Source organism: Heterodontus francisci, chromosome 3 (assembly GCF_036365525.1).
Source record: "Heterodontus francisci isolate sHetFra1 chromosome 3, sHetFra1.hap1, whole genome shotgun sequence".
NCBI lineage: Eukaryota > Metazoa > Chordata > Chondrichthyes > Heterodontiformes > Heterodontidae > Heterodontus > Heterodontus francisci.
Window position 1 is genome coordinate 102,180,705 of NC_090373.1, and position 24,692 is coordinate 102,205,396.

The 24,692-nt window shown below is 42.3% G+C and overlaps 1 protein-coding gene across 2 annotated transcripts in view; it reads left to right on the forward strand.

Moving 5' to 3' along the window:
• The window catches only part of themis (thymocyte selection associated), a 59,272-nt gene that overhangs the window by 23,939 nt on the left and 10,641 nt on the right, over window positions 1-24,692 (forward strand). Inside the window, exons 2-5 of one of the 2 annotated variants that reach the window (XM_068025182.1) lie at window positions 6,887-7,045; window positions 8,582-9,037; window positions 18,875-19,920; window positions 23,234-23,396. In XM_068025182.1, the coding sequence (XP_067881283.1) occupies window positions 6,887-7,045; window positions 8,582-9,037; window positions 18,875-19,920; window positions 23,234-23,396 (1,824 nt within the window). The remainder of the gene's footprint in view (window positions 1-6,886; window positions 7,046-8,581; window positions 9,038-18,874; window positions 19,921-23,233; window positions 23,397-24,692) is intronic. The other variant, XM_068025185.1, reaches the window with a different exon arrangement.

Consider the following 24,692-nt stretch of genomic DNA (forward strand, 5'->3'; position numbering starts at 1 on the left):
AATTTGCGGCAAGCCCTTCTCGACATCGCGGGTCGAGGAGGGCCTCTCCCTGCAGAATTTTACCGACCCTCGCGCCACGACCCATGGTGGCGAGAAGGGCCCGCCGCAATTCAGCCCGCAATATCTGCTAATTTCCCAGCAAGAACCAAGACCCAGGAAGTTTAAAGGAACTAGCTGTTCTCTCAGCAAGCAGAGAAATACTGCTTACTGCTATGTTTGAATGACTGAGTGATTGTCATGTGACAAGCCCATCCCCATCTGTGGTTTTAGGCTGGTGTTTTCTCTGCAGCAGAGGAGAAGCAACTTGACTCTGACATGAGCAGACCCTAAGTGGGGGTCTCTCTCTCTCCACCCCCCTCATTCCAGCTTGAAAGCTTTCAAATCCTGCCTGTTGACTGACCACCTTTGCATACTCTGGCTACAATCAGAAACCCCATTGGACGAAATCATCCACCTCGCTATTTCCACAAGACTCACCAAACTAGTCATCTACCTCTTCCAACTAAAAGCCTCAGGACCACTGAAGTCAGCTAGAAGCTAGCCGAATCACCAAACTTCACAGACTGTATATCTTTTTTATGGCCTCTAACTCAACCACTCTGTAACCTATTTGTGTGTGTGTAAGCCTCCAGTGTGTGTCTGAGTGAAGGTCGGCACGTTGTTTTTTAGTTCAGTTTAGGTACAATAAAGTTAACCTCGTTCTTTGTTAACTTAAGAAAACCTATCCGATTGGTACTTGTTATGATCATGGCAAGTAAGTAATCAAACACCTACTGAATTGGCCAGTACATCCACTTTAAGAAAGAATTAAACCTATTGTCGTCAAACAAGGAGAGGGAAAAGAGGGAAGCCCTTCAACGACTCCTCACTTGACTGTAACAATATGGTGGTGGACTGCCTTATTAAACCACTCTGGTGAAGGTGCTCCCGCAATGCTGTCAGGTAGGGAATTCCAGGTTTTTGATCCAGCAACAGCAATGGTGATGTCAGGTAAGTCTAAAACTTGGAGGTAATGGTGTTCTCATGCACCTTCTGCCCTTATTGCGAATAGTCCCATTGAAATTTAATATAATAAAGACTGTACTTTTACTGAGTATTTTGTGGCCATTCAAGTTTTGCACCTAAGTCTCTGTGTGGCATTATAAAAAAGTATAAAGAAGTAAAGATCATTAGCAATGTGTAGAAAAACTTACCAAGAGCAGAAAATATCAGAACTAAATGTGTGTAGCCACCTAATTAATCTTTCTTGGGCTATATTTTTTGAGCCTGCCACCAATCTCGGCAGCGAGCTCAAAGAATGGCAGCTCGCCCATGCAAGCTGCAAGCCAAAGAGCTGCTGCGATCTTAAGAACGGCGGCTCATTTAAATAGTTGGTATGGCCCACCCACCCAATCACTTGCCAGCAATGGCGTCAGCTGCCTGGGGGCAGACATTGGTGCCATTTTCAAAGGGCAACCAACCCTGCTGACAGATTTAAATATCTAAAGAAATATACACCAAAATTACATGAATACATTTCTCTTGCCCCTTTCCCAGCCCCCCCCCCCACCAAAAACAATTACCATCACTATTTGCCCTACCCCACCCCCCCCAAAAACACAACTTTTACATCTGGCGTTCTCCCACAACCTGCACAAAGTTTAAGGTACAACACTTCCTATCATCCCTACACCCATGACGTTTATTTGACCCTGTTCCCTGTTCTCTCCCCCCCCCCCCCCCGCACTGTCAAACATATCTCCTCCTCCCTTTCCACCAGTGCAGCGCTCGTTTCCCCAGACAGGAATCTGAAGGCACAGGAGTAGCAGGCCGCCGTGCCGAAGATTGCGGTGGGCCCTCAAGATTACGGGTGAGTATATTTAAATTAATTAATTTTATTGGTTTGAATATTTAAATTGTGGTCCTGCCGCCCAGTAGCGGGGTGGGCTGTCACAGAGCCTCGCCACCGCCGGGAGAATCAGGCTGGGCCCTGCTGGAGTTGAGGTCCGCGGCGGGCCTCATCTGGAGCCATCTTCAGGCTCCCTGCCCCGCCATGGATCACAACATCGAGGGCCTCTTAAAAGCGAGCCCCTTGTGTCTGAAGGTCTTCATTAACATTCTTATTCAGCGACTTCAGCTCCTCTGAAAAGTCTGAGGAGTCAATTGATATTCTTTGCAGAGCTATCACTCTGCAACTGAAGAAAGGTAGCATCTGCATCTGTGTCTACAATTCTCAAAGGTCTGTGTATGTGCACTGGGGAGAATTCAAATAATTGCAAAACAAGCTGCACCATGAACTGTAGCTCCCTTTTCGCTCTAAGTTATGACAGGAAAACGATTTGCTCGTACTTTGGTTTAGAGGTTGAGAGAGGTGAAGAGGAAGTGGGAGGGATAGAAAGAGCAGGCAAATGAGATTAAAGTAGAAAGCTCTTCAACTGAAGTTAACACCAGTGGGAACTCAATGGGCTGATTGAACTTCTTTGGTATCATTTTTGTGATTCTGTGGCTGGGAATTTCCTTCAGGCTACTCCCATGCTGCCATTAAAGCCTCAGCAGAAATGCAGCGACATCCTCATTTACCCTCTGTTTACCCTGCACTTTTGGCAAAGTTATGGTGGTGGAGTTACATGGGCATAATCTATTATCAAAATAACCATGAGGCGATAAGTGCACATCATTATTTATGCACAAATACTACAGCAACTTCAGGCGAGGGGCAGATGCATGGTTAAATGCGGAAATCCAAACGTTGCTGTCCGAGAAGTGTGAAAATGGAATCTTGCGGTTCGTATCCCTACTGAAATGCAATGAATGACATGACGAGTAGAGTATCATTTCTTCAGGTTATTAATTGATGTTGGAGATTTTAAAAATGTAACATTTTATTTAAAACAAATACATTTCCTTTGGCTCCTTTCACTCTTTTTCCTAATCTTTTTATCCCTCTCTTTATTTCTGTTTCTGTACCTGATGTGAAATTGAATTCACCCATTTTAATTTACACTTCTTTCTCAGCCCTTGTGCTAGTAATTTCACAATCCTTCAATCTGATTGGTTAAGAAGATACACAGTTGCTTGACCTGTTAGCTCATATTCCAGATGCCTGGTTTCCCTTGCTGTGACATTATCAGCTCGCACTTTCAGCACAATATCAGCAAATTAAATGGGCAAGAACAGGTCTAGCTAATTGCAGATGGCATTCATTGCCCTGCTACAGCGAATTATGGCCCATTATTTACTTACTTTTGTAATTGGTACGTGAGATAATATATTCTTTTAAAATAAATAACATAAATGTTTAAAGTTTAACTAATTCATTATGCCTTATTCACTGTCCTGATCAGCTTGACTTTGTCATGAAACCACAGAACCTATTCTGAGCCTCCAAGTGATGTTTTATATAGCTGAATTAGTGGTAGTAAATTAACTACAGTACACGACTGCAGAAAATACCTTGTGTATATCATCTGATTTATTAGTGAAGAGCTTTGTACTAACTAATGAATATTATTAAGGACATGATACAGTTTTCCTGTCCAGCAGTTTTGATGTATACCCAGAGTACATCACCAATAGTGATACTTCATGTTGAATTATTATCACCATGTAACAACTGCCGCGATGGTATATGCAAAATGGATGCCTCAATTCAAGAGAAAGTTGTAACTCAAACGACGGTTCTTGTGGTTTGTGGAAGGGAGCTTTTAAGTATTCTAAAATAGAAATGTATTAAAAGATCAACTGTGTCTCTTATATTCTTTAGACATTACCACTATCGAATTATGTACACCTAAATTATTTATTATTGAAATATCATGTTTAATACACATGATGGAGAATATTTTGTTTTTATTTGGTAAATGTACGTCTGGGGATGACACAAACTGGTCATTGAGAAGATTTAAGATAATTTCTCTCCTGCGACTATGCAACATTCTTGGGGGCGGGGGGGTGCGTGGTGGGTGTGAGGGGGCTTTCTCCCATGTAACCAGAAATATAGCTGCAAAATGGGGATGGTAGGATAGTGGTAATGTTTTTGGACTAGTCATCCAGAACTAATGCTTCAGAGATATGAGTTAAAATCCCACCATGGGAGTTGTGGGAATTTAAACTCAATTAATAAATCTGAAATAAAATGCTAGTCTCATTAATAATGATCATGACACAACCAGACTGTTGTAAAAACTCATTTGGTTCACTAATGCCCTTCAGGGGAGGAAATCTGCCATCGTTACCTAGTCTGGCCTACATGTGACTCTAGATCCACAGAAATGGAATTGACTCTTGTGATGGGTGTAGAAAGCCACTTGGTTGTATCAAACTGATACAGAAATAAGCACAGGGCTGAATTTTATGAGCGCGCCACAAACAGCGGCGGCGCACTCTGATCTCGGCGGTCTGCCCGTGCAGATCCGCCATCACTGAGCCCCCGTGATATTAGGCGTGGGGGCTCATTTAAATGCAGGGGGTGGAATGCCACCCCGGATGATGTAGAGGGGGCGGCCACTCCATCCCAGGCAATGGCATCAGTTGCCACCATGCAGGCGCCAGTGCCATTTTTAAAGGGCTTCAAGCCCTTTGCTGGCATTTGCATTTTTAAAAGGAACGAGCATTCAAAATTAAAGTTACACATGCAGTAACGCTTTCACTCCCCTTGCCCACACCCCCAAGAAAGAATCAATTCATTAATTTCCTGTTCCCCCAAAAAAGCTTTTATGCAGATTCTGACCTTTCCCCTGACCTTTATTAACTTCAAACCTTAACCCCTTCCCACTATCATTCCAACAATCAAAAGACTGTCCCCCCCCCCCCCCCCACCAGCCCTGAGAGTTTCACTGTTTCCCCCCTCCCCACCAGTGTCACGCCTCGGATGTCCATGCGGCATCCGAAGGTGCAGGAGTTCTGGCAACGGCCGGAATATCGTAGTGGGATGGCCTGTTGGACCAGGTAGGTTTTTAAAGCTAATTTTGATATGAAAGTGAAGGCCCTGCCACCGAGCGGCCGGGAGGTGGGGGGGCACACCGAGGTCTCACCGCCACTGGTAAAATGCGACGGGGCCTCCTCAGTGTCATGGTAGGCCTCTCCCAGAAGAATTTTCCAGGCCCCCCCGCCACAACCCCCGCTGGTCGGAGGTCTGGTAAAATTCAGCCCACTGGGTGTACCTACAAAAAAAAAAGCAGCTCCAGAATGCAGCTCACCACCACCTTCTCAAGGGCAATTAGAGATGTGCAATAAATGCTGGTCTTGTCAGGGATGCTCACATCCCAAGAACAATTTTTTAAAAATTGTAAGGTATGTGAAGGAGACCTAAGATTACTCTTAATCTCCCTACTTTGTGGGGAAGTCTTTTTTTTTGGTTAAGCACTCCTTCCTCCATAATGGTACAGCTATGATAACAAACATAGCGATCCCTAGCACTCTGAAGGCTGTACTAACTTTATTAACATGATGTTGTTTACAAATCTGTGTCCCCTGCTTTAAAGTATAAAGGCCATTATTAATGTGTATTGAGAACCATTGATGTATCATCATTAGGGTGCAGAATTTGAATAAATGCCAAATGTTATACATTAGGAATTCTAGATAATGTAGCGGAGGTGAAAATCCTGCAATTGTTTAACAATAAATTGATGCTGCAGTGGGAGGAGTTTGGAGTCAGTTTGGATGGATGAACTAAGTTAGCTTAAATGGCCTTTTACAATGATCATGTAATACAAAACAAAAGTTCTCAAAATAAATGAAAAACAGAAGCAAAATTTTTTTAAAAACTAAAAGGTATTGGAAAACCAACTTTAAAAAAAAAATGCATCTGCTCCTTTACAAACTCCAATATAAATAGAGCAGCAATTTTTGGTTCCTCTAAATGGGTGCGCAGAACGCATAACAAGGTCTGGTCTTAAATGGACAGTAAATCATGCTGTACCTTATTTAAATTCATTTTAATATGTAATTAAATTTCTTGCATATTAGCTTCAAGGTTGCTTGCTGTGCAAATCAGGTGGATACTGTGAAATAAATTATTTCTTGATTTACTAATCCCTGCTTCGCATTCTGTATTTCAGTGTAGTATGGCTCTGGTGAACAAGATTAACTGATAGGATTCCTGAAAAATCAAATGATCAGTCTAGTATTGTCACAAAATTATTGCAATATATGATTTTGTAGACTATCAATATCCTTGTACTATATTTTTGGAGGTAAAGCTACCCTTGCTCAAAAACATTTAAATTATATTTTTTCCAGACCCTCATTTTAGTTTATTCTGTCATAATTATCATGATTCATTTTTATGGGGGTTGCACAATTGGAATACAAGGGGTTATTTGCAATGTAGTGCTTTAGTTTGTCACATTTTTAATTGTTTTCCAGGATTATTATCTTCCCATGATTAGATGTCAGCATTTTGATGTATTAGAAAGTTCTGGTATTTATATAATTTATATATCCCAGTTTTATATTGATTCAGCTGGCGGCACAGTGGCGCAGTGGTTAGCGCCTCACAGCTCCAGCGACCCGGGTTCAATTCTGGGTACTGCCTATGTGGAGTTTGCAAGTTCTCCCTGTGTCTGCGTGGGTTTTCCCCGGGTGCTCCGGTTTCCTCCCACAAGCCAAAAGACTTGCAGGTTGGTAGGTAAATTGGCCATTATAAATTGCCCCTAGTATAGGTCGGTGGTAGGGAAATATAGGGACAGGTGGGGATGTGGTAGGAATATGAGATTAGTGTAGGATTAGTATAAATGGGTGGTTGATGGTCGGCACAGACTCGGTGGGCCGAAGGGCCTGTTTCAGTGCTGTATCTCTAAACTAAACAATATTTTCAAACTAATTTCTTCCATTTCCCTTGTTTTCTAAGCACAATTTGATGACTCCAGAGTTACTTTTAAAACATTTGAAAATGTTTTTCCAGGTTCTGTGTATGAAATGCATGGACATGAATGTTGCCTGGCTACAGGAGAAGTTATTAAAGTCATTGGATTCAAAATAGCAAAAGTTAAAGCAGAAAGCTGTGACAATGTTGAAAACAACAATTTCAGAAATACAGTGGAGCTACCACTGGATTATCCAGGTATTTTTATGTATCAGTTGAATATTGTATAAGCTCACCCAAAAGTCTGCTGCCTAACTCATACCAAGTTCTTTTCACCCATCACTCTGTGCTTGCTGACCTACATTGACTCCTGATTGCACAATACCTTGGGTTTAAAGTTCTCATCCTTCTTTTCAAATCCCTCCATGGCCTCATCCCATCCTAACTGTAACCTCCTGCAATCCTACAACTCTTTGAGATATCTGCACTTCTCCAATTCTGCTTCCTGTAGCCTTCAGCTGCCAAGGCCCTAAGCCATGGAATTCTCTCCCTAAACCCCTCTGCGCCTCTACCTCTATTTCCTCCTTTAAGACACAGCTTGAAACTGTGTTTTAGTTAAGCTTTTCGCCTGTTTTGGCTCAGTGACAAGTTTTGTTTGATAATGCTCTGGTGAAGTGCTTTGGGACGTTTTACCACATTAAAGGTGCTAAATAAATGAAAGTAGTTGTTGTAAGGTTGATGTGTTGAGAACTATTCACCCTACACTAAGTAGATTTGGTGCAATTTGCACGTTTCTATTAGCATGTACTTCACATCTCACATTTGGGAAGTAAGTCCCTTGTAAGCTATTACAGCCCTAATTGTTTCTGAAAAAAAAAGTAAGAGATTATGAAACATTTGTAAAACCACTTCCTTTCTAACACCTAGACAAATGTGGTTAAATGTAGTTTGTTCAGTGTTGTAACTTGCGCAGCAAGAACATGAATTCATTTGTATTGACTTTGTACTGAGAAGCATAGAAATAATGTCAAAGGCTGCAGTAGAGTATTGTGCAAAGTTTTGGGCATGCAACAGTAATTTAGTGTAATATGATAGGTATCTTTGTGTACACAATGTCTTAAAGGTACTGGCAGTAACCCATAATCAGTAATAAAAACAGAAAGTACTGGAAATACTCAGCAGGTTAGGCAGCTTCTGTGGAAAGAGAAGCAGAGTTAACGTTTCAGGTCGGTGACCTTTCATCAGAACTGGCAAAGGGGTAGAAAAGTATTAGGTTTCCTAACCTTTGCCAGTTCTGATGAAAGGTCACTGACCTGAAACATTAATGCTGCTTCTCTCTCCGCAGATGCTGCCTGACCTGCTGAGTATTTTCAGCACTTCCTGTTTTTATTTCAGATTTCCAGCATCTGCAGTATTTTGCTTTTATTCCCATAATCAGTGATGCAGGTATTCAAATAACTAACATGATCAAACAACAAAAACAATAAATTAAAAATGGATACATTTTAATATAGCAATAATTTATGCATAATATAGCAGTGTTTTAAATTTTGCTTCAAATTCTAGTTGATACCCGTTATGTGGATCTGAACTGAGTTGAAGTGGAAATTTCAGCAAAGTTGCACCAATATGAGAACCAATCCCTAATGTGTTTGCTGCAACACCTGTGAAAAAATGGCTAAATTATGTCAATACTATGAATAAAGTAGAAAGAAATTGAGAAATCATTTCATCAGTTATTTTGGATAGAGTGGATAGCATCTAATATTTCACTTGGAATGATTCTTTTGTTAGGTTTCTTCAAGGTACTTCCTGATCCATGCCCCTATACTAGTGTTAGTGATATTACAAAATCAGTGCAAATTGGGCACAGCCGTTTGGGTCATCCTCACTTCTGGAGCAATATGGATATCCAGGTGAATGACATCTTCATAAAAGAAGGGGAGCATATAGTGATAAACTCTCTGGCCAAAGTGGATGGAGAGCAGTATGTGAACTGTACGATTATCAGAGGAGGTAAAAATGAAACATTCATGCTTCCACTGACATATGAAGGAACATTTTATGAATGTGAAGATGACCAGTTCTATACACTGAAGGAGATTATGGAATGGAAGATCCCCAAACACAGAAGGCGAACCGTGAAGCTCGCAAAGGCAATAGCTGCTTGGGAACCGAATCCTTATAACGAACATCTTCAAAGTGATCTGACTCTGGTGCCTGTGTATGAAATACAAGCAGTGATGAAATGTAAGCAAAAATTTGTGTTTTTGTCCATTGCCTACCACTTTTAATCAGAAATAATGGCTGAGATTTTCTGCTTTTGCCCTGCTATTTTCTGCCCAGTATAATGAATGGGCAGAAAGTTGCGGGTTAACGAATAGAGAAGGGGAAAATCCTGGCCAATTTGTTCATCGTTTATCAAAGTTGTTTGTTACAAAATGGTAAATGGACACTCTTATTACAACAAGGAACAATTGTAAAGCAAAACTGAGTGTCAAAGCAATTCCTGGATAAATGGAGAAGAAGAATGTAAAATTGTAAAAAATTTAGATGGGGAAAAGTAAGTCGGGTCTGTAATAAAAATAAAAAATGCTGGAAATATTCAGCAGGTCTGGCAGCATTTGTGGAGATAAAAACAAAGTTAACATTTCAGTTCTGTGACCTTTCATCAGAACTGGCAAAAATTAGAAATTTGAGCAAGTGAAGGGTGGGGTGGGGGGGGTGGGGTGGGTGGGGGGTGGGGGAAGCAGAACAAAAGGGAATGTGTGTGATAGGGTGGAGGGCAGGAGAAATATCATGCAATAAAAGGCAAAGGGAGTGTTAATAGTTGCAGTAAGAGACAAAGCATCACTCTAGAGAGAGTGTTAATGGCAGAATAATGAATAGCTCTATCTGAAAGCAAAAACATGAAAACAAGTTTAAGACAGGCTTGTTGAACTCAGTATTGAATCTAGAAGGCTGCAGAGTGCCTAATCAGTGAAGAGGTTCTGTTCCTCAAGTTTACAATGAGCTTCATTGGAACACTGCAGCAGGCAAAGGACAGAAATTTGGGCATGAGAGCAGGATGGTGAATTAAAATGGCAAGCAACCGGAAGCTCGGAGTCATGCTTGCCAGCTGAGCGGAGCTGTTCTGCAAAGTGGTCATTCAACCTGCATTTGGTCTCTCCAATGTAGAGGAGACCATATGTAGAGTCTGTGTTGCTTCCATTCTCACTTTAAAAGAAAATAAAATAAATTGCGAGCCAGAAGAGTATTAAAAATGTGTACAATTGCAGAAGTGCTTTGCTAAGATGATTCTGTCACATTTTTTCAGGGCATGAATTTGGGGTTGCCAAATGATGACAATTTTTAACTGAACATCTGTAAGCAGCATCATAGTTAGCATGATGTACACTTCATTCTGCCAGCAATATGAATCTTGATTTATCCATGCCTGCTTTCAGACAAACATACAACTGTCATGCAGGCCCCACCTGCCAAGAATGAGGCATATTAATTTTTAAACATGGACATTAAATTTCAAATTGTTGCTGGGAAGAAGAGAAGGCCTGTTATAAGAGATTGCCAGACCCCTGGATGGAAAGACATTTTTGCATATTAACAGACAGTGTTTGTAGACAAAGGACCATTCCCTGACACACGCAATACACAGAGCCAAGACATGGTCAGACCAGTTAGTCACATGACTAACCTGCTTGGCAGCCTGGGGTTTTCTGAATTGAAAGCAGAATGCTCCTGGACTTAGAAATATAGAAACATAGAAATTAGGAGCAGGAGTAGGCCATTTGGCCCTTCGAGCCTGCTCCGCCATGCAATATGATCATGGCTGATCATCCTGCTCAGTAACCTGTTCCCATTTTCCCCCCATATCCTTTGATCCCAAGAGCTATATCTAACTCCTTCTTGAAAACATACAGTGTTTTGGCCTCAACAGCTTTCTGTGGTAGCGAATTCCACAGGCTCACCTCTAGGTGAAGAAATTTCTCCTCATCTCAGCCCTGAAAGGCTTACCCCGTATCCTTAGACTATGACCCCTGGTTCTGGACTCCCCCACCATCGGGAACATCCTTCCTGCATCTACCCTGTCATGTCCTGTTAGAATTTTATAGGGTTCTATGAGATCCCCCCTCACTCTTCTGAACTCTAGCGAATATAATCCTAACGGACTCGATCTCTCCTCATACATAAGTCCCACCATCCCAGGAATCAGTCTGGTAAACCTTCGCTGCAATCCCTCTATAGCAAGAACATCCTTCCTCAGATAAGGAGACCAAAAATGCCAGGGATGGCCACACCAAGGCCCTGTATAATTGCAGCAAGACATCCTGCTCCTGTACTCAAATCCTCTCGCTTTGAAGGCCAACATACCATTTACCTTTTTTACTGCCTGTTGCACCTGCATGCTTACCTTCAGTGACTGGTGTACGAGAACACCCAGGTCTCATTGCATATTCCCCTCTCTCAGTTTATAGCCATTCAGATAATAATCTGCCTTCCTGTTCTTGCTACCAAAGTGGATAACCTCACATTTATCCACATTATATTGCATCTGCCATGCATTTGCCCACTCACTCAACTTGTCCAAATCATCCTGAAGCCTCTCTGCATCCTCCTCACAACTTACCCTCCCACCCAGTTTTGTGTCATCTGCAAATTTTGAGATACTACATTTAGTTCCCTCATCTAAATCATTAATGTATATTGTGAATAGCTGGGGTCCTAGCACCGATCCCTGCGGTGCCACACTAGTCACTGCCTGCAATTCGGAAAAAGACCCGTTTATTCCTACTCTTTGTTTCCTGTCTACCAACCAGTTTTCTATCCATCGCAATACACTACCCCAATCCCATGCGCTTTAATTTTACACGCCTATCTCTTATGTGGGACTTTGTCGAAAGCCTTCTGAAAGTCCAAATAAACCACATTCACCGACTCCCCCTCCTCAACTCTACTAGTTACATCCTCGAAGAATTCTAGTAGATTTGTCAAGCATGATTACCCTTTCGTAAATCCATGCTGACTCTGTCTGAGTCTACCACTGTTCTCCAAGTGCTCTGCTATAAAATCTTTGATAATGGACTCTAGAATTTACCCCACTACTGACGTCAGGCTGACTGGTCTATAATTCCCTGTTTCCTCTCTACCTCCCTTTTTAAATAGTGGGGTTACATTAGCTACCCTTAAATCTGTAGGAACTGTTCCAGAGTCTGTAGAATCTTGGAAGATGACCACCAATGCATCCACTATTTCTAGGACCACTTCCTTAAGTACTTTGGGATGTCGATTATCAGGCCCTGGGGATTTATTGGCCTTCAATCCCATCAAAATCCCCACCACCATATCTCTACTAATACTGATTTCCTTCAGTTCCTCCCTCTCACTAAACCCTGTGTTCCCCAACATTTCTGGTATGATATTTGTGTCTTCCTTTGTGAACTCTCCTGGCTGGCTCGCCACAGCCTCTCCTGTCTGCTCCCATCTCTTTCTCACGGAACTCCAAAACTCACTGAAGACACATGAACCCCAAGAGAGAAAAGTCTCCTACAGTGAACAAGGTTTAAGAAGAATACTGGGCCCCAACGAAAAGCAAGATCTACCTACACTCAAGGACTCTAAAGCGAGCTCGAATCACAGTAACAAAAAACCCTCTTCAGAGACTGCCTCAAACTTTTCCACTTTATTTTTCTTCTGCTCTTTCTGTCCCTATCTGCATGTGTGTATCGCATATACATACTAGCGTGGGTGTCTCATTTATCCCTAGGCATTAACTGAATTAGAGTTTAAGTTTAATAAAATTCACTTTTCTTCTTTGAACCTGAGAAAATCTGTTGTGCTGGTTTCTCTGCCTTATAATTGGAAAGTGGTAAACAAGAATTCACCAAGGGGGAGCTAAAAACACAGTGTGTTTAAAATTAAACCCTGTTATCAGCAAGACCAGGTGAAGGCTGAAAGGGAACCCGAGACTCTTTCTCAATTGGTCGTAACAGAAATTTGGATGCTAGCATCCGGAATTGACCCACAGACAAATGAGAGAAATTGGAAGTGGGAAACCAAATTGTTCCCAATCAAAAAAGAGCAAGATTTCAATACAGGTTTTCTTGTGGTTGTGTGTGCTTGCATACTAACATGTCTGCAACTGAAGCTAGTAGCTCCCCATGCCAGGGTGAAGTAACTTGGGATAAGTTAAAAGCACTGTCTATGGAGGAGCTGAGAAAAGTGGCTGAGCAGTGTGGGATCACTGTACGTGGCAAGGCTAGGAAGTCTGAACTCCTAAGACCAGTGGTTAATCATTTTTCCCTTGAATCTGAAGAAGCAGAAACAGGGTTAGAAATAGACTCTGACAAGGTATTTTTAGCAAAGATACAATTGGAACATAGGAAACGAACTTGAGGAAAGGGAGAGAGAATGAGAAAGGTGGGAGAGGGAGAAAGAAAGCCTTCCAGGAGGAATGTGAAGAGAGAGAAAGACAGGAGAAGGAACAGGAGAGAGAGGAGAGAGAGAGAGAAAGAACATTCCGGAAAGAATGCGAAGAAAGGGAGCTGAAGTGGCTTGAGTTAACTAAGTGGGGACAGAGTAGCCCCAGTGAAAGCAAGGCGAGTATGGAATAGCATAATTCAGGGCTGGGTACAAAGTTGTTAAAACTAGCTCAACTAATTCCAAAATTCAAATAGGAAGATGTAGAAGAGTTTTTTTGTGTCTTTTGAAAAACTGGCAAGGCAGTTAAAATGGCCAGCTGAGATCTGGCCTCTTTTACTATAAAGCAAGCTAACTGGAAAAGCCCATGAGGTTTATTCCCTGTTGCCAGATGAGAGTTCATCAGTTTAAGAACTGACTAAAAATGCTATCCTCGGGGCATATGCATTAGTACCTGAAGCCTATGGCCAAAAGTTTAGAACCCTCAAGAAACAAGCTAATCAAACTTATCTGGAGTCTGAAAGAAGTAAGCAGCTGGATTTTGACCAGTGGCTGAAGGCTCTTAAAGTACAGCTCAGCTATGAGAATCGCAGAGACGTAACTCTGTTAGAGGAATTTAAACACTCTTTCCCACTCTCCATAAAGACCCATGTAGAGGAGCAGCAGGTCCGGAGAGCCCGGCAAGCGGCCGTTCTGGTCGATGAGTTTGCTTTAAAGTATACGTCGGTTTCCCAGGGGAGAACCTTTCCTAGTCACCCCCACAAATCCGAAAAGGACAAAGGATAGGAAGGTGATAGGAGCTCAAGCAGTCCTGGGTGATAAAGGAAAGCAGGAGACACAGGGGGCCCTCCTCTAGCCAAAAAGGAAAGTGTGGTGAGCAGGAGTGAGACCCGTAGACCTGTGTGCTACCATTGTAATAAAGCTGACTGCTGGAAATTAAAGGGAAAACTGTAGGGTTAATCAGGGCACATCTGCTCAGTGAAGAAGAAATCCTGGAGGAGAGCACAACACAGCAAGCTGTGGCTTTAACTGCAATAAGAGTGCAACCCAGGAAGATTACGGCTGCAAGTGCAGGAAAATTTAATAGGATTCCTGAAGGTTTTCAGGGTTTTGTGTCTGAAGGGAAAGTAACCCAATACTCCTTGAGAGGCCCAAGCAAGCCCATAGTAATTCTCAGGGACACAGGGACCACTAGATCCCTTTTACTTGAAGGGCAGTGTATGCCTGTACATGTGCACTGGGAGCACCTGGTGTGCGACCTAGTTGTGGGACGGATGACTGTAGGGATTGTCCCTAATTTGCCTGTGGACGGGGTTGACCTACTCCTAGGTAATGATCTGGTGGGGTTGACGGTGGTAGCCCCCCCAGTAGTGAAAGAAAGACTGCAGGAGGTCAGAGAGTCAGGGCAGTGGCGGGAGACGGACCCTTGCAGTTTCCTTGAATGTGTAGTGGATCAGGCCATGATCAAACCAGCTCCCCCAGAGGAGACTGCATAGACACTGCAGGCAGCTGACTATGAGGTCTTCCTGTCCGAGACTTTCTTTGGAAAGTTAGGAGACCCAGGGAGCCGACCCAGTATTGTGAGAGTTAGCACAGGCTGCCCAGTCTGAAAGTGAAGAAGAGGGAGTCCCTGATTGCTACCATTTAAAGAATGAGGTACTGATACGGAAATGGAGTTCTCCTCACAAATCTGAGATCAAGGAGTGGACAGTAGTTCACCAGTTAGTGGTGCCGCGGAGGTACTGGGGAGAAATATTAAGAAGGGTCCACGAAACTACAATGGCTGTACATGCTGGTACACGAAAGACCAAAGCGGGCATAAGACAGCAGTTTGACTGGCCAAAACTGCACAAAGATGTGGTGGAATACTGCAGAAGTTGCCACATGTGCCAGTTGAGGGGAAACCCCAACCTACAGTGAAACCTGCACCCCTAAGTCCTGTACCGGTGTTTGGAGGACCCTCTAGCAGATGGCTGGTGAACTGTAAAGAACCCCCACCGAGAACAAAAGGGGACAGGCAGACAAAAGGCTGGCAAAAGTTTAGAAAGGGAAGGGGGAAGAGTGACCAAGAGGGCAGATTAAAGAAAGTCCGGGAGGAATCCTGGATGAAAACCCCTACTGTCCGGTCAGTCAACCCCGAAAAATGTGAAAGGTTAGATCCCACGTCCTCCTATCTAAATGCAGACACTAGAAGCACCCCACCAGAGTTGCTAACCGCATTTACAGGAACCTGCAGAGACAAAGAAAGACCTCTAGAGGCAGAGAAACCATGACCGTGATGCCTCACCTAGTTGAAGTGTCACAGGGGCGTGCCGTAGAGTCTGCACAAATACCTGCAGGCAGGAGTGTCCCAGAGGCCAAAAGGGAGATTAGCAAACAATCTTCCCCCACAGTCAGAAAAAAGAAAACCACCCATCCCCCTAAAGTCAAAAGCTTTTGCATGACTCAGCAAAGTACTGAAAGATTCAGGATAGCCCTGCCCACTACTGACTGTCTTGAAAAAAAACCCTCCAACTTAGGGCTAATTCAATCTAAACCCCCCACCCTTTTCAGACCTCAACAGGAACGAAGACCCGAGGCAGCCGTAAAAGTGGGCAAACTGAAGAAAAACTTCCCCAGAGAACCGCATGGTTACTGGGATGCCAAAAAGGGAAAATTAAAGCAGCACTGGCACCAAGAAAATACAGTTTTAATAAGCTTTAGGATTATGAATGAATGGAAATGAATGAGAGAAATGCATGATTTTTTCCTGTATCTTATATATTTTTCTCTCGATCCTTTTAATGAAATTCACCTTTTCTCAAATCGCATTTCATTCCCCTGGCTGTGGTGGTGTCATGCAGTCCCCCACCTGCCAAGAATGAGGCATATTAATTTTGCCACATGGACATTAAATTTCAAATTGTTGCTGGGAAGAAGCGAAGGCCTGTTACAAGGGGTTGCCAGGCCTCTCACTGGAAATACATTTTTGCTTATTAGCAGACAGTGTTTGTAGACAAAGGACCATTCCCTGACACACACAATACACAGAGCCAAGACATGGTCAGACCAGTTAGTCACATGACTAACCTGCTTGGCAACCTGGGGTTTTCTAATTTGCAATTTGAACTGAAAGCAGAATGCTCCTGGACTTAGAAGAACTCTTCTGGCTGGCTTGCCACAGCCTCTCCTGCCTGTCTGTCTGCTCCCATCTCTTTCTCACAGAACTCCAAAACTCACTGAAAACACATGAACCCCAAGAGAGAAAAGTCTCCTACAGTGAACAAGGTTTAAGAAGAATACTGGGCCCATCGAAAAGCAAGATCTACCTCCAGTCAAGGACTCTACAGTGAGCTTGAAGCACAGTAACAAAAAACCCTCTTCAGAGACTGCCTCAAACTTTTCCACTTTATTTTCCTTCTGCTCTTTCTGTCCCTATCTGCATGTGTGTATCGTGTATGCATGCTAGCGTGGGTGCGTCATTTATCCCTAGGCATTAACTGAATTAGAGTTTAAGTTTAATAAATTTCACTTTTCTTCTTTAAACCTGAGAAAATCTGTTGTGCTGGTTTCTCTGCCTTATAGTTGGAAAGTGGTGAACAAGAATTCACTAAGGGGGTGGGGGGGGGGGGGGAGGTGGGGGGAGGGTGCTAAAAACACGGTGTGTTTAAAATTAAACCCTGTTATTAGCAAGACCGGGTGAAGGCTGAAAGGGAACCTTAGACCTCTTTCTCACCTGGTCGTAACAAAACCTGTAAGCTGCATAATCTTTGCTCTTCAGTAATACTTAATTCACTGACCTGAAACGTTAACTCTGCTTCTCTCTCCACAGATGCTGCCAGACTGGCTGAGTATTTCCAGCATTTCTTGTTTTTATTTCAAATTTCCAGCATCTGCAGTATTTTGCTTTTATTATACTTAATTACTGGTTGATTTGCCAAGTTTTTCACTGGGGTTACTTTCTTCTGCATCAAATATTACCCACCAGGAGCGAAAGTTCCGGAATGTGCACACACACTTGCCACAATCTTTCATCTATTAGGAATATGGACGTGCATCCCCAAATTCCCTATCGGCACTCCTGTACCCCACTGTGCTTACTCAGTGATGCTGAGATTGACAGTTCAGAATGCATGATTGATGTCTCGATCTGCAGAGTGTATGTAAAGATGAGTAGAAAAGTATAAAATTAAGGTTGCAGTTCTTCTTCCTTTAAAGACATTGAAAACTTAGGAAACATTGCAAGATTTAACTGCAGTTGAAATTTAATACTACAGTAGCACAGAGCAACCATGGAAACATTTGGCTAGATTTTTGTTCTGTGCCTGATCCATCTTGAAGTAAGTCATTTCCCACTAGTGTCAGGGCACTACCACCCCATTTCTGCCCAGTGGGCAGGCTTAAAATTTTCCCTTTTGTCACATACGCCCATAATAGGGTTTCAGATACTGCAGAAACCATGGGTTGAATTTTATTAGCTTGCCGCAAATTGTGGCGGCACACTTTGAAGTCGACGGCCTTCAGGCGCAGATATGCCACCGCTGAGCCCCCGCAATATTTCGCATGGGGGCTAATTTAAATGGAGGAGGCGGAACGGCTGTCCCCGATGACATAGAGGGGGCGTCTGCTCTGTCCCCGGCAGCGGGCGCCATTTCTAAAGGGCTTCAAGCCCTTAGGAACAAAGTGAATTTTTAAAGGTACATTTATGTGAATCATTTATAAAAAAGTAATTAAAAGCTAGAGGCCATTTCCCAAATCCGCCTCCCCCCCTTACAGTTTTTTTTATTAGTCTATATGTCAATAATATATTTCATTCCCAACCTGAATTCTCCCCCCCCACCCGCCCCCCACCTCGTCACATTTGCCCTTCAACCCCTTCCCATCAACCCCACAGCCAATAAAAAGTGTTTTTACTGCTCTCCCCCACCCCCGCCCTGATAATTTCACTCCTTCGCCCTCCACCAGTGTCTCGCCTTGAATCCCCAAATGGGGTTTGGAAGGCATGCACCTTCCAGCCACTGGCCACAATATCGGCATGGGACAGCTGCCCGGTCCAGCTAAGATAATTAACATTTTAAAAAATATGTTTGAGTAGGCAAATGAAGGCCCCGCCGCCAAGCAGCGGGGGGGGCGGGGTAGGTGCTGTTGATGAGGGGCTGCACCGAGACCTTGCTGCCGCCGGTAAAATGTGACGCTGCCTTCTCGGTATCGGAGATCGTGGCGGGCCTTTCCCGTAAGTATTTTACGGGCCCCACTGCCACAACCCCAGATGTTGAGGGTCTGGTAAAATTCAGCCCATAGGTAGGAAGAGAGAAAAAGTGAACTTGGGTAAAGAACAATGTAACATGTAGGAACATATTGGAGTATGTGTTATGAAGTGATGGTACACACGTCAATCCCCGCTCTTCTGTGTTGCTTCTGTTGAATTGCTGTAAGGGTTGTGGTTGCTGGGGAGCGGGGGCACTGTTATGGAAAACCTTTATTTCGCTACTGTTATGTATCTCCTAGCAACAGCAGCAGTTGCTTATTTAGCTTCTGGTGCACGCTTCAGAATGACCAAAAGAGAGGTGTGGGAAGGGTGGAATTAAAATGTAACATTTTTAGAAGGCTCTTCTTGATTCCAAACTGTGGATAAATATGTGCATCAATGAAGAAAACTACTGACTTTTTTCTCTTAATTATTTTCTTCAGTCAGAAAGGATATTGTACACATACCATCCAACCTTGATGTAGAAGTTGTAGACGTAACAGAGCTTTATGACATTAACTCCTTTGTACAGCCTCTGTCGTTAATTGATGTTTTTAAAAGACCAGATGAAGACTTCCCCCTGTTGGCTGAAATAATCGAATGCCCTGACCACCAGCACATTTACAATTCCCTGAAAGCAGGAAGAGTAATAGTTATTCATGAGAAGCACTTTGCCAAAATAGCAATTGCCTCTGAGAACAGAAGTGATTTAAATAAAAAGCATTTTTTAATCCCCAAAAGCTACAAGGGACGGTTTAAAAGAAGGCCAAGAGAGTTCCCAACTGTATATGACTTGGAGCTTGCCATAAAAAGCTTTGACCAATTGCATGTCATTGCAACAAAAGAGTTTAAATCTGATTATGCAGAATTTTCATCTGTCTGTGTTGGAGACCAGTTTCTCGTTCATCAATGCCAGAGTATTGAAGTCAGCTGTGAAGGAGATAAACGGTTAGTTGAAGCTCTGGCTTGTGAAAAAATTGTGGGAAAAGATTATGAACAAGTCCTTCTTGCAACATACATGGAAGGGAGCTTTGTCGAAGTCATTCATGACAAAAAGCAGTACCAAATTTCTGACATTTGTGAACATTTTAACCTTCCCTTTAATGTTAAAGTATCTGTAAGAGATTTGTCAATCAAGGACAATTTAGCAGCCTTGCCTTCATTACGAATTGAAGAAGAAATTGCAGATCCATGCCTGCTGGTCAGTTTGCTGGATAATCCAGCAGAATGTTTCAAGATTTCAGTTCAGAGAGCAAACATGTCTATCCAAGTGTTGCAGAAGCCAGCAGTTAATGTTCCATGTTCTACACCAAAAACTATTGTAGAAGAAATCAGTGAAGATTTGTACTACATGCTGCGGAGATATGAAAACTCCACTTTGCATCCTCCACCCCGTCCTCCAAAGAAACCTCAATCACCGATAACAACAACAACATTAAGGCTGGTTCCACCTCAACCTAGGAAACTGAACCCTCCCAAGTCTCCAAAGGTAAGGTAATATTTCCTATCACGAAAACACAATTACACTTTCAGATCAACACTGATATAAAACAGAATTAAAAGTTCTGAAGAAGGGTCACTGACCTGAAACGTTAACTCTGCTTCTCTCTCCACAGATGCTGCCAGTCCTGCTGAGTATTTCCAGCATTTCTTGTTTTTATTTCAGATTTCCAGCATCTGCAGTATTTTGCTTTTAATTTAGTGTTTAATTCACTGCCACTTCTCTTCCAGGAATGCCTACCTTGAAGAAGTTCTGCTCTTCTCTCCGACAGGATTTTCGTTTGTCTCTTTTACCTTGTTCACCTTCATTGCTTTCTATTTCCCTCCTGGTGTTTGATAAAGTGTCTACCAAAACTCGTTTTCACAGCCACATCTCCTTCCTCAGCGACTGTCTCCGGCTCCGACATATTCCACGTGGATTCCAACTGCAGTTTCACCCATCATGTTTTGAATCCATGCAGGATTACAGGTATCTTCGAGAAATACAACGTTCCTCGGACTGCTATTCTCGCCTCATCCTCAGATCCACACAGTGCTGTGCGCTGCCACATGTACACACTGAACCTCTCTCTCCAGCAGCTCCGCCTCACCTTATCTCAAAGCTGTTCTACTCCGCAGTTTCATTTCATCCTTCGTCTCATCCGACGCATTAACAAAAAAACTTTTTTTCTTTCTTTCAGGTGGCAAGGAACGCCAGTTCTGAAGAAGGGTCACTGACCTGAAATGTTAACTCTGCTTCTCGCTCCACAGATGCTGCCAGACCTGCTGAGTATTTCCAGCATTTCTTGTTTTTATTATGTATATTATATAAAACAGAATTGTTTGTTTACATGAAACGGCTGCTTTATATAAAGGCAAATATAATGAAAATCCAAACCTTATTTTAGATGACCAGAGTGAAGCACGTCATATTGACATGCCAGTATCTCTCCACAGAAGGATAGTAGAAGAAACAACTTGTCTCAGAAAGTGTGTCCAGTATGTATACAGAGCAGGAAGGTCCCAGGTGCTGAGTTCGGTGATCTCAGCCATAGTGATGCTGAGAGCACCACAGTAAGCCTGAGATTCTCAAGAATTAGGAGAGGAAGATAGGACAGCCATCTGATTCCTGATTGCTATTCAGAAACCATTGCTGTAAGTGTATTTGTGTGGAGATGGGGTAAGGAAGGAATGGTCTCTGCTGCCCCACCTTACCCAGCAGTTAAATAACTCTATCTCATTGAAACATATAAACTTCTTAGAGGGCTTGACAGAGTAGATGCTGGGAGGATCTATCCCGTAGCTGGAGAGTCTAGAAATAAGGGTGATAGTCTTAGGATAAGGGGTCAGCAATTTAGGTCTGAGATGAGGAAAAATGTTTTCACTCAGAAGGCTGTGAATTTTTGGAATTCTCCACTCAAGAGAGTTATGGAAGTTCACTCAATGAATGTATTCAAGCCTAAGATTGCTAGATTTTCTGGGGGGCCCTAAGAGATATGGGGATAGGGCGGGAGAGTGGAGTTGATGTAGACGTTTAGCCATGAATGGTGAAGCAGGCGTGAGAGGCTGTATGACCAATGCCTGCTCCTATTTCTTATTTTCTTGCTAGGATTAATCCATGAATAATGGCCACTTGGGCAAAGTAGGGGAGGGCAACAACTGTTTGTGGAACATACCCCAGCAATGCCCTCAGAATGGGAAGGAAGAAAATTAGGGTTGGGGAGAGGTTGGAAATCATAACTCAAACACAAGCCTAATTTGGAAACTTCATAAAACATATGTTGTATTGAAAGGTGTGCTGCGGAAAGGTGTGAATGTTTTGTGATTTTTTTTTAGTTCAGGAAGCCAAAAATAATTTCTCTTACAATATGTCACTGTATTTGGAGCTGCTGTCTTTATAAAATAAGTGAAGGACTCACTCCCTCCCATTTCTTACATATAAACAATTAAATGGCTTTTTGGATATTGAGCTGTTGTAAGTATAAAGCTTATCACAATGACATTGACTCTGGTGATATTTATGCTAAACTGAAACAAGTTTTATTTTTCAATGTATTTTTGGTGAATTTGATGTTGGGGGAAATGTGGCACTTTTCAATTCTTTGCATCCATTATCCGGCCCCAGCAATCCTATGCTGCATAAAGCATAGATTAGATATAGGGTAAAGTCCCCCTTTTCTGCCCCAACCAGTGGACTAAATTAATGCTATCCAATATTAGTTATAACCTTATTAGTAGATTTCTTTGAAATTCTTTTATCTGGTACTTTAACAAAGCATTAACCTGTTAATTTCTAAAGGAGTGTCATGCAATCTTGTTAGCTTGTTCTAAATATTGTAGAACGTGATTTCAATCTCTTTCTGCTTTAAGCCAAACCTCAGAATTCCAACTATTCTTGCAACCTCTTCGGCTAGTAATTTGTTGAATTTGTGCTGAACTGTGAGGAGTTTTATGTTCGAATCACATGCTCACTGGGTTGAGGTATACAGCTGTATATCACACAACTGTCAAAAAAAGACAAGACTATCTCTTACAGCCTGGGTTGAATTTAAACCTGTGTCATGGGTGCATAAAACCTTTGATCCAGTTCCATAAAGTGAGAATTCTTAACTTCCCAAAACATGAGAGAGTTAAGAGGGCTACTTTGTTAACGGATGTTTATTATTTGCCTGCATTTGTGAAGACAGAGTTTAATAATCATACTTATAAGCTTTACTCTGTAAGAGCAAAACTTTGCACCTTTAATGGGTTGAATGTTAAAAGGAGAAGCTGGCAACAGACAGTAGTGGACCATTTATGGGAGATGACCAAAAGCATAATTGAAAAAAATATGTTTTGAGGAGGTTTGTAAAGGTGAGGGAAGAAGTAACTAGGTGGAGGTTTAGCAAGGGACTTCCAGGGAGTAGGTTGAGACAGCATAGTTTTTACCACAGCTGATGGAATGGAGGGAGTGGATGCACTGAAGGCCATGCTTAGTGGGCCGAAGGGCACAGGCTGGGGGGATGTAAAGCTTCAGCATGTTGCAGGGGTAGGGTGCAGTGAGGTCATTTATAGTTTTGCAATTGTAGGTGGGGATTTTTAATTTGGTGCTTTCGAGAACAGGGAGCCTAATGAAGTTTACAGAAGACAGAAATAATGGAGTGAGTGGACTTTGTATTGGGGAGGGGAGTGGTGGAGCTCAGCAGGTTGCCAGGGAGACGATTGAAGAAGTTGAGGTAACCAAAGCATGGTTTTCAGTTTACTGTTTCTAGTTTATATTGTTATTAAGTAATGGAAAGTGGATTTTTTTGTACTATTTCCCATTGTCTTTTATTTTAAATTAGAATTCACCAACAGAAATGCCAAGAAACAAACCAAAATCTCAGAAATACATCCCAGACATTACTGCAAAACCAGAAAATATTCTTCATAGTCTAACAATTACAGAACATGTGAAAGAAAGAGCAGAACGCAGTGCACCTGAAACAAACTTGACACTGCTGAAAGGTTTGTAACGTGAAATACTTTACCAGTGATGAATTACAGCTGCTCTTTCAGGTGTCTTCAAGAGCCAGAACTTGCTGGTATAATTTGTAGGGATGCACACTAGCAGGTGAATTCAAATCCAGAGTTTGAATTTGGTTTTAGGCCTCCTTGTATCTCTTGATCTTCTTTCAGGACAGGGCTACATTTCTAAATTAAATGAAACTGCAATTACCAGCTATGGCCAATTCAGGCTAGGTAAACTTGGAGATAGATTCGGAGATGCCCAATTCAGATTCAGAAAGAATGAACCCAGTGAGTTACTGAGATTGTTTTTTATAGGTATTGATTCTGTGAACAGTGAAATTGCTGATTACTTTCCGAGCATAAAATGAAAATCTGCTTGATAATGGTAAAACAAATCACTTAGGTACTGCAGGCATGTTGAGATGTGTTCGTGAAGGTCTTGCTGTCATAAATGGTATTCTGTTGAATTCATGTGAAGGTAGATTCCTGATACAATTTTAAAAGGATCTTTATGTTTTGGTGCATCCATATGTACTCTATATAGCAATAAGGACTTTCACAAAATGGTTTCTTCAGTTATTAAACTAAGATTAGAAAGTTGTAGTGGCAGGTGTGATGAGCAATATATTGAGATTACTGCATCGCTGATCCTATCAATGTGCTCTCCTATTATGTATCAACATGTTAATGTGTCTTGCATGGAAGCTAATCAAATCACCCTGTGTTCGTTGTTACTTTTAATTATTCCCTTGTACGACAAAGTGGTTGTGTTACCACATGGTATGGTTTCATGTTTGTTCTTCAGCAGCAGGTGCTATGACACACATTAGCCAGGACATGCTATGCCACTGATTCCCAAACTGTATGATGTGCCCCACAATTGGGTTGGGAATCCTGTCCAGGTGGGCAGTGGTGAGATGAGACTGGCCATCTCTGAAACAGTCCAACATTTGTTCTGGAAATTTTGGTTCCCTTACCCTGGTGAAAAATTCAAAGGCCAATGAAAAATTAAATTAATATTTGCCTTGGGATTCCTACAGGTCCATGCGCTATAAGATTGGTCTCATCAGCAATCTTGTAAATTGGGCCTGAGCCATTTTCTCACCGTGCAAGCTTGGTGCTGAAATAGGGCACATCAGAGCTATCCTGCAGGATAATGGCTACCCCAGTCAGATCATTGCTCATTGTGTATCATGCATACTCACGAATGGGCTGGAGGCCACCACTTTTGGACCTGAAAAGTGCCCAGTCTACCTTAAATTACCCTGGAAGGGTAAGGTATTTCAAAAATTT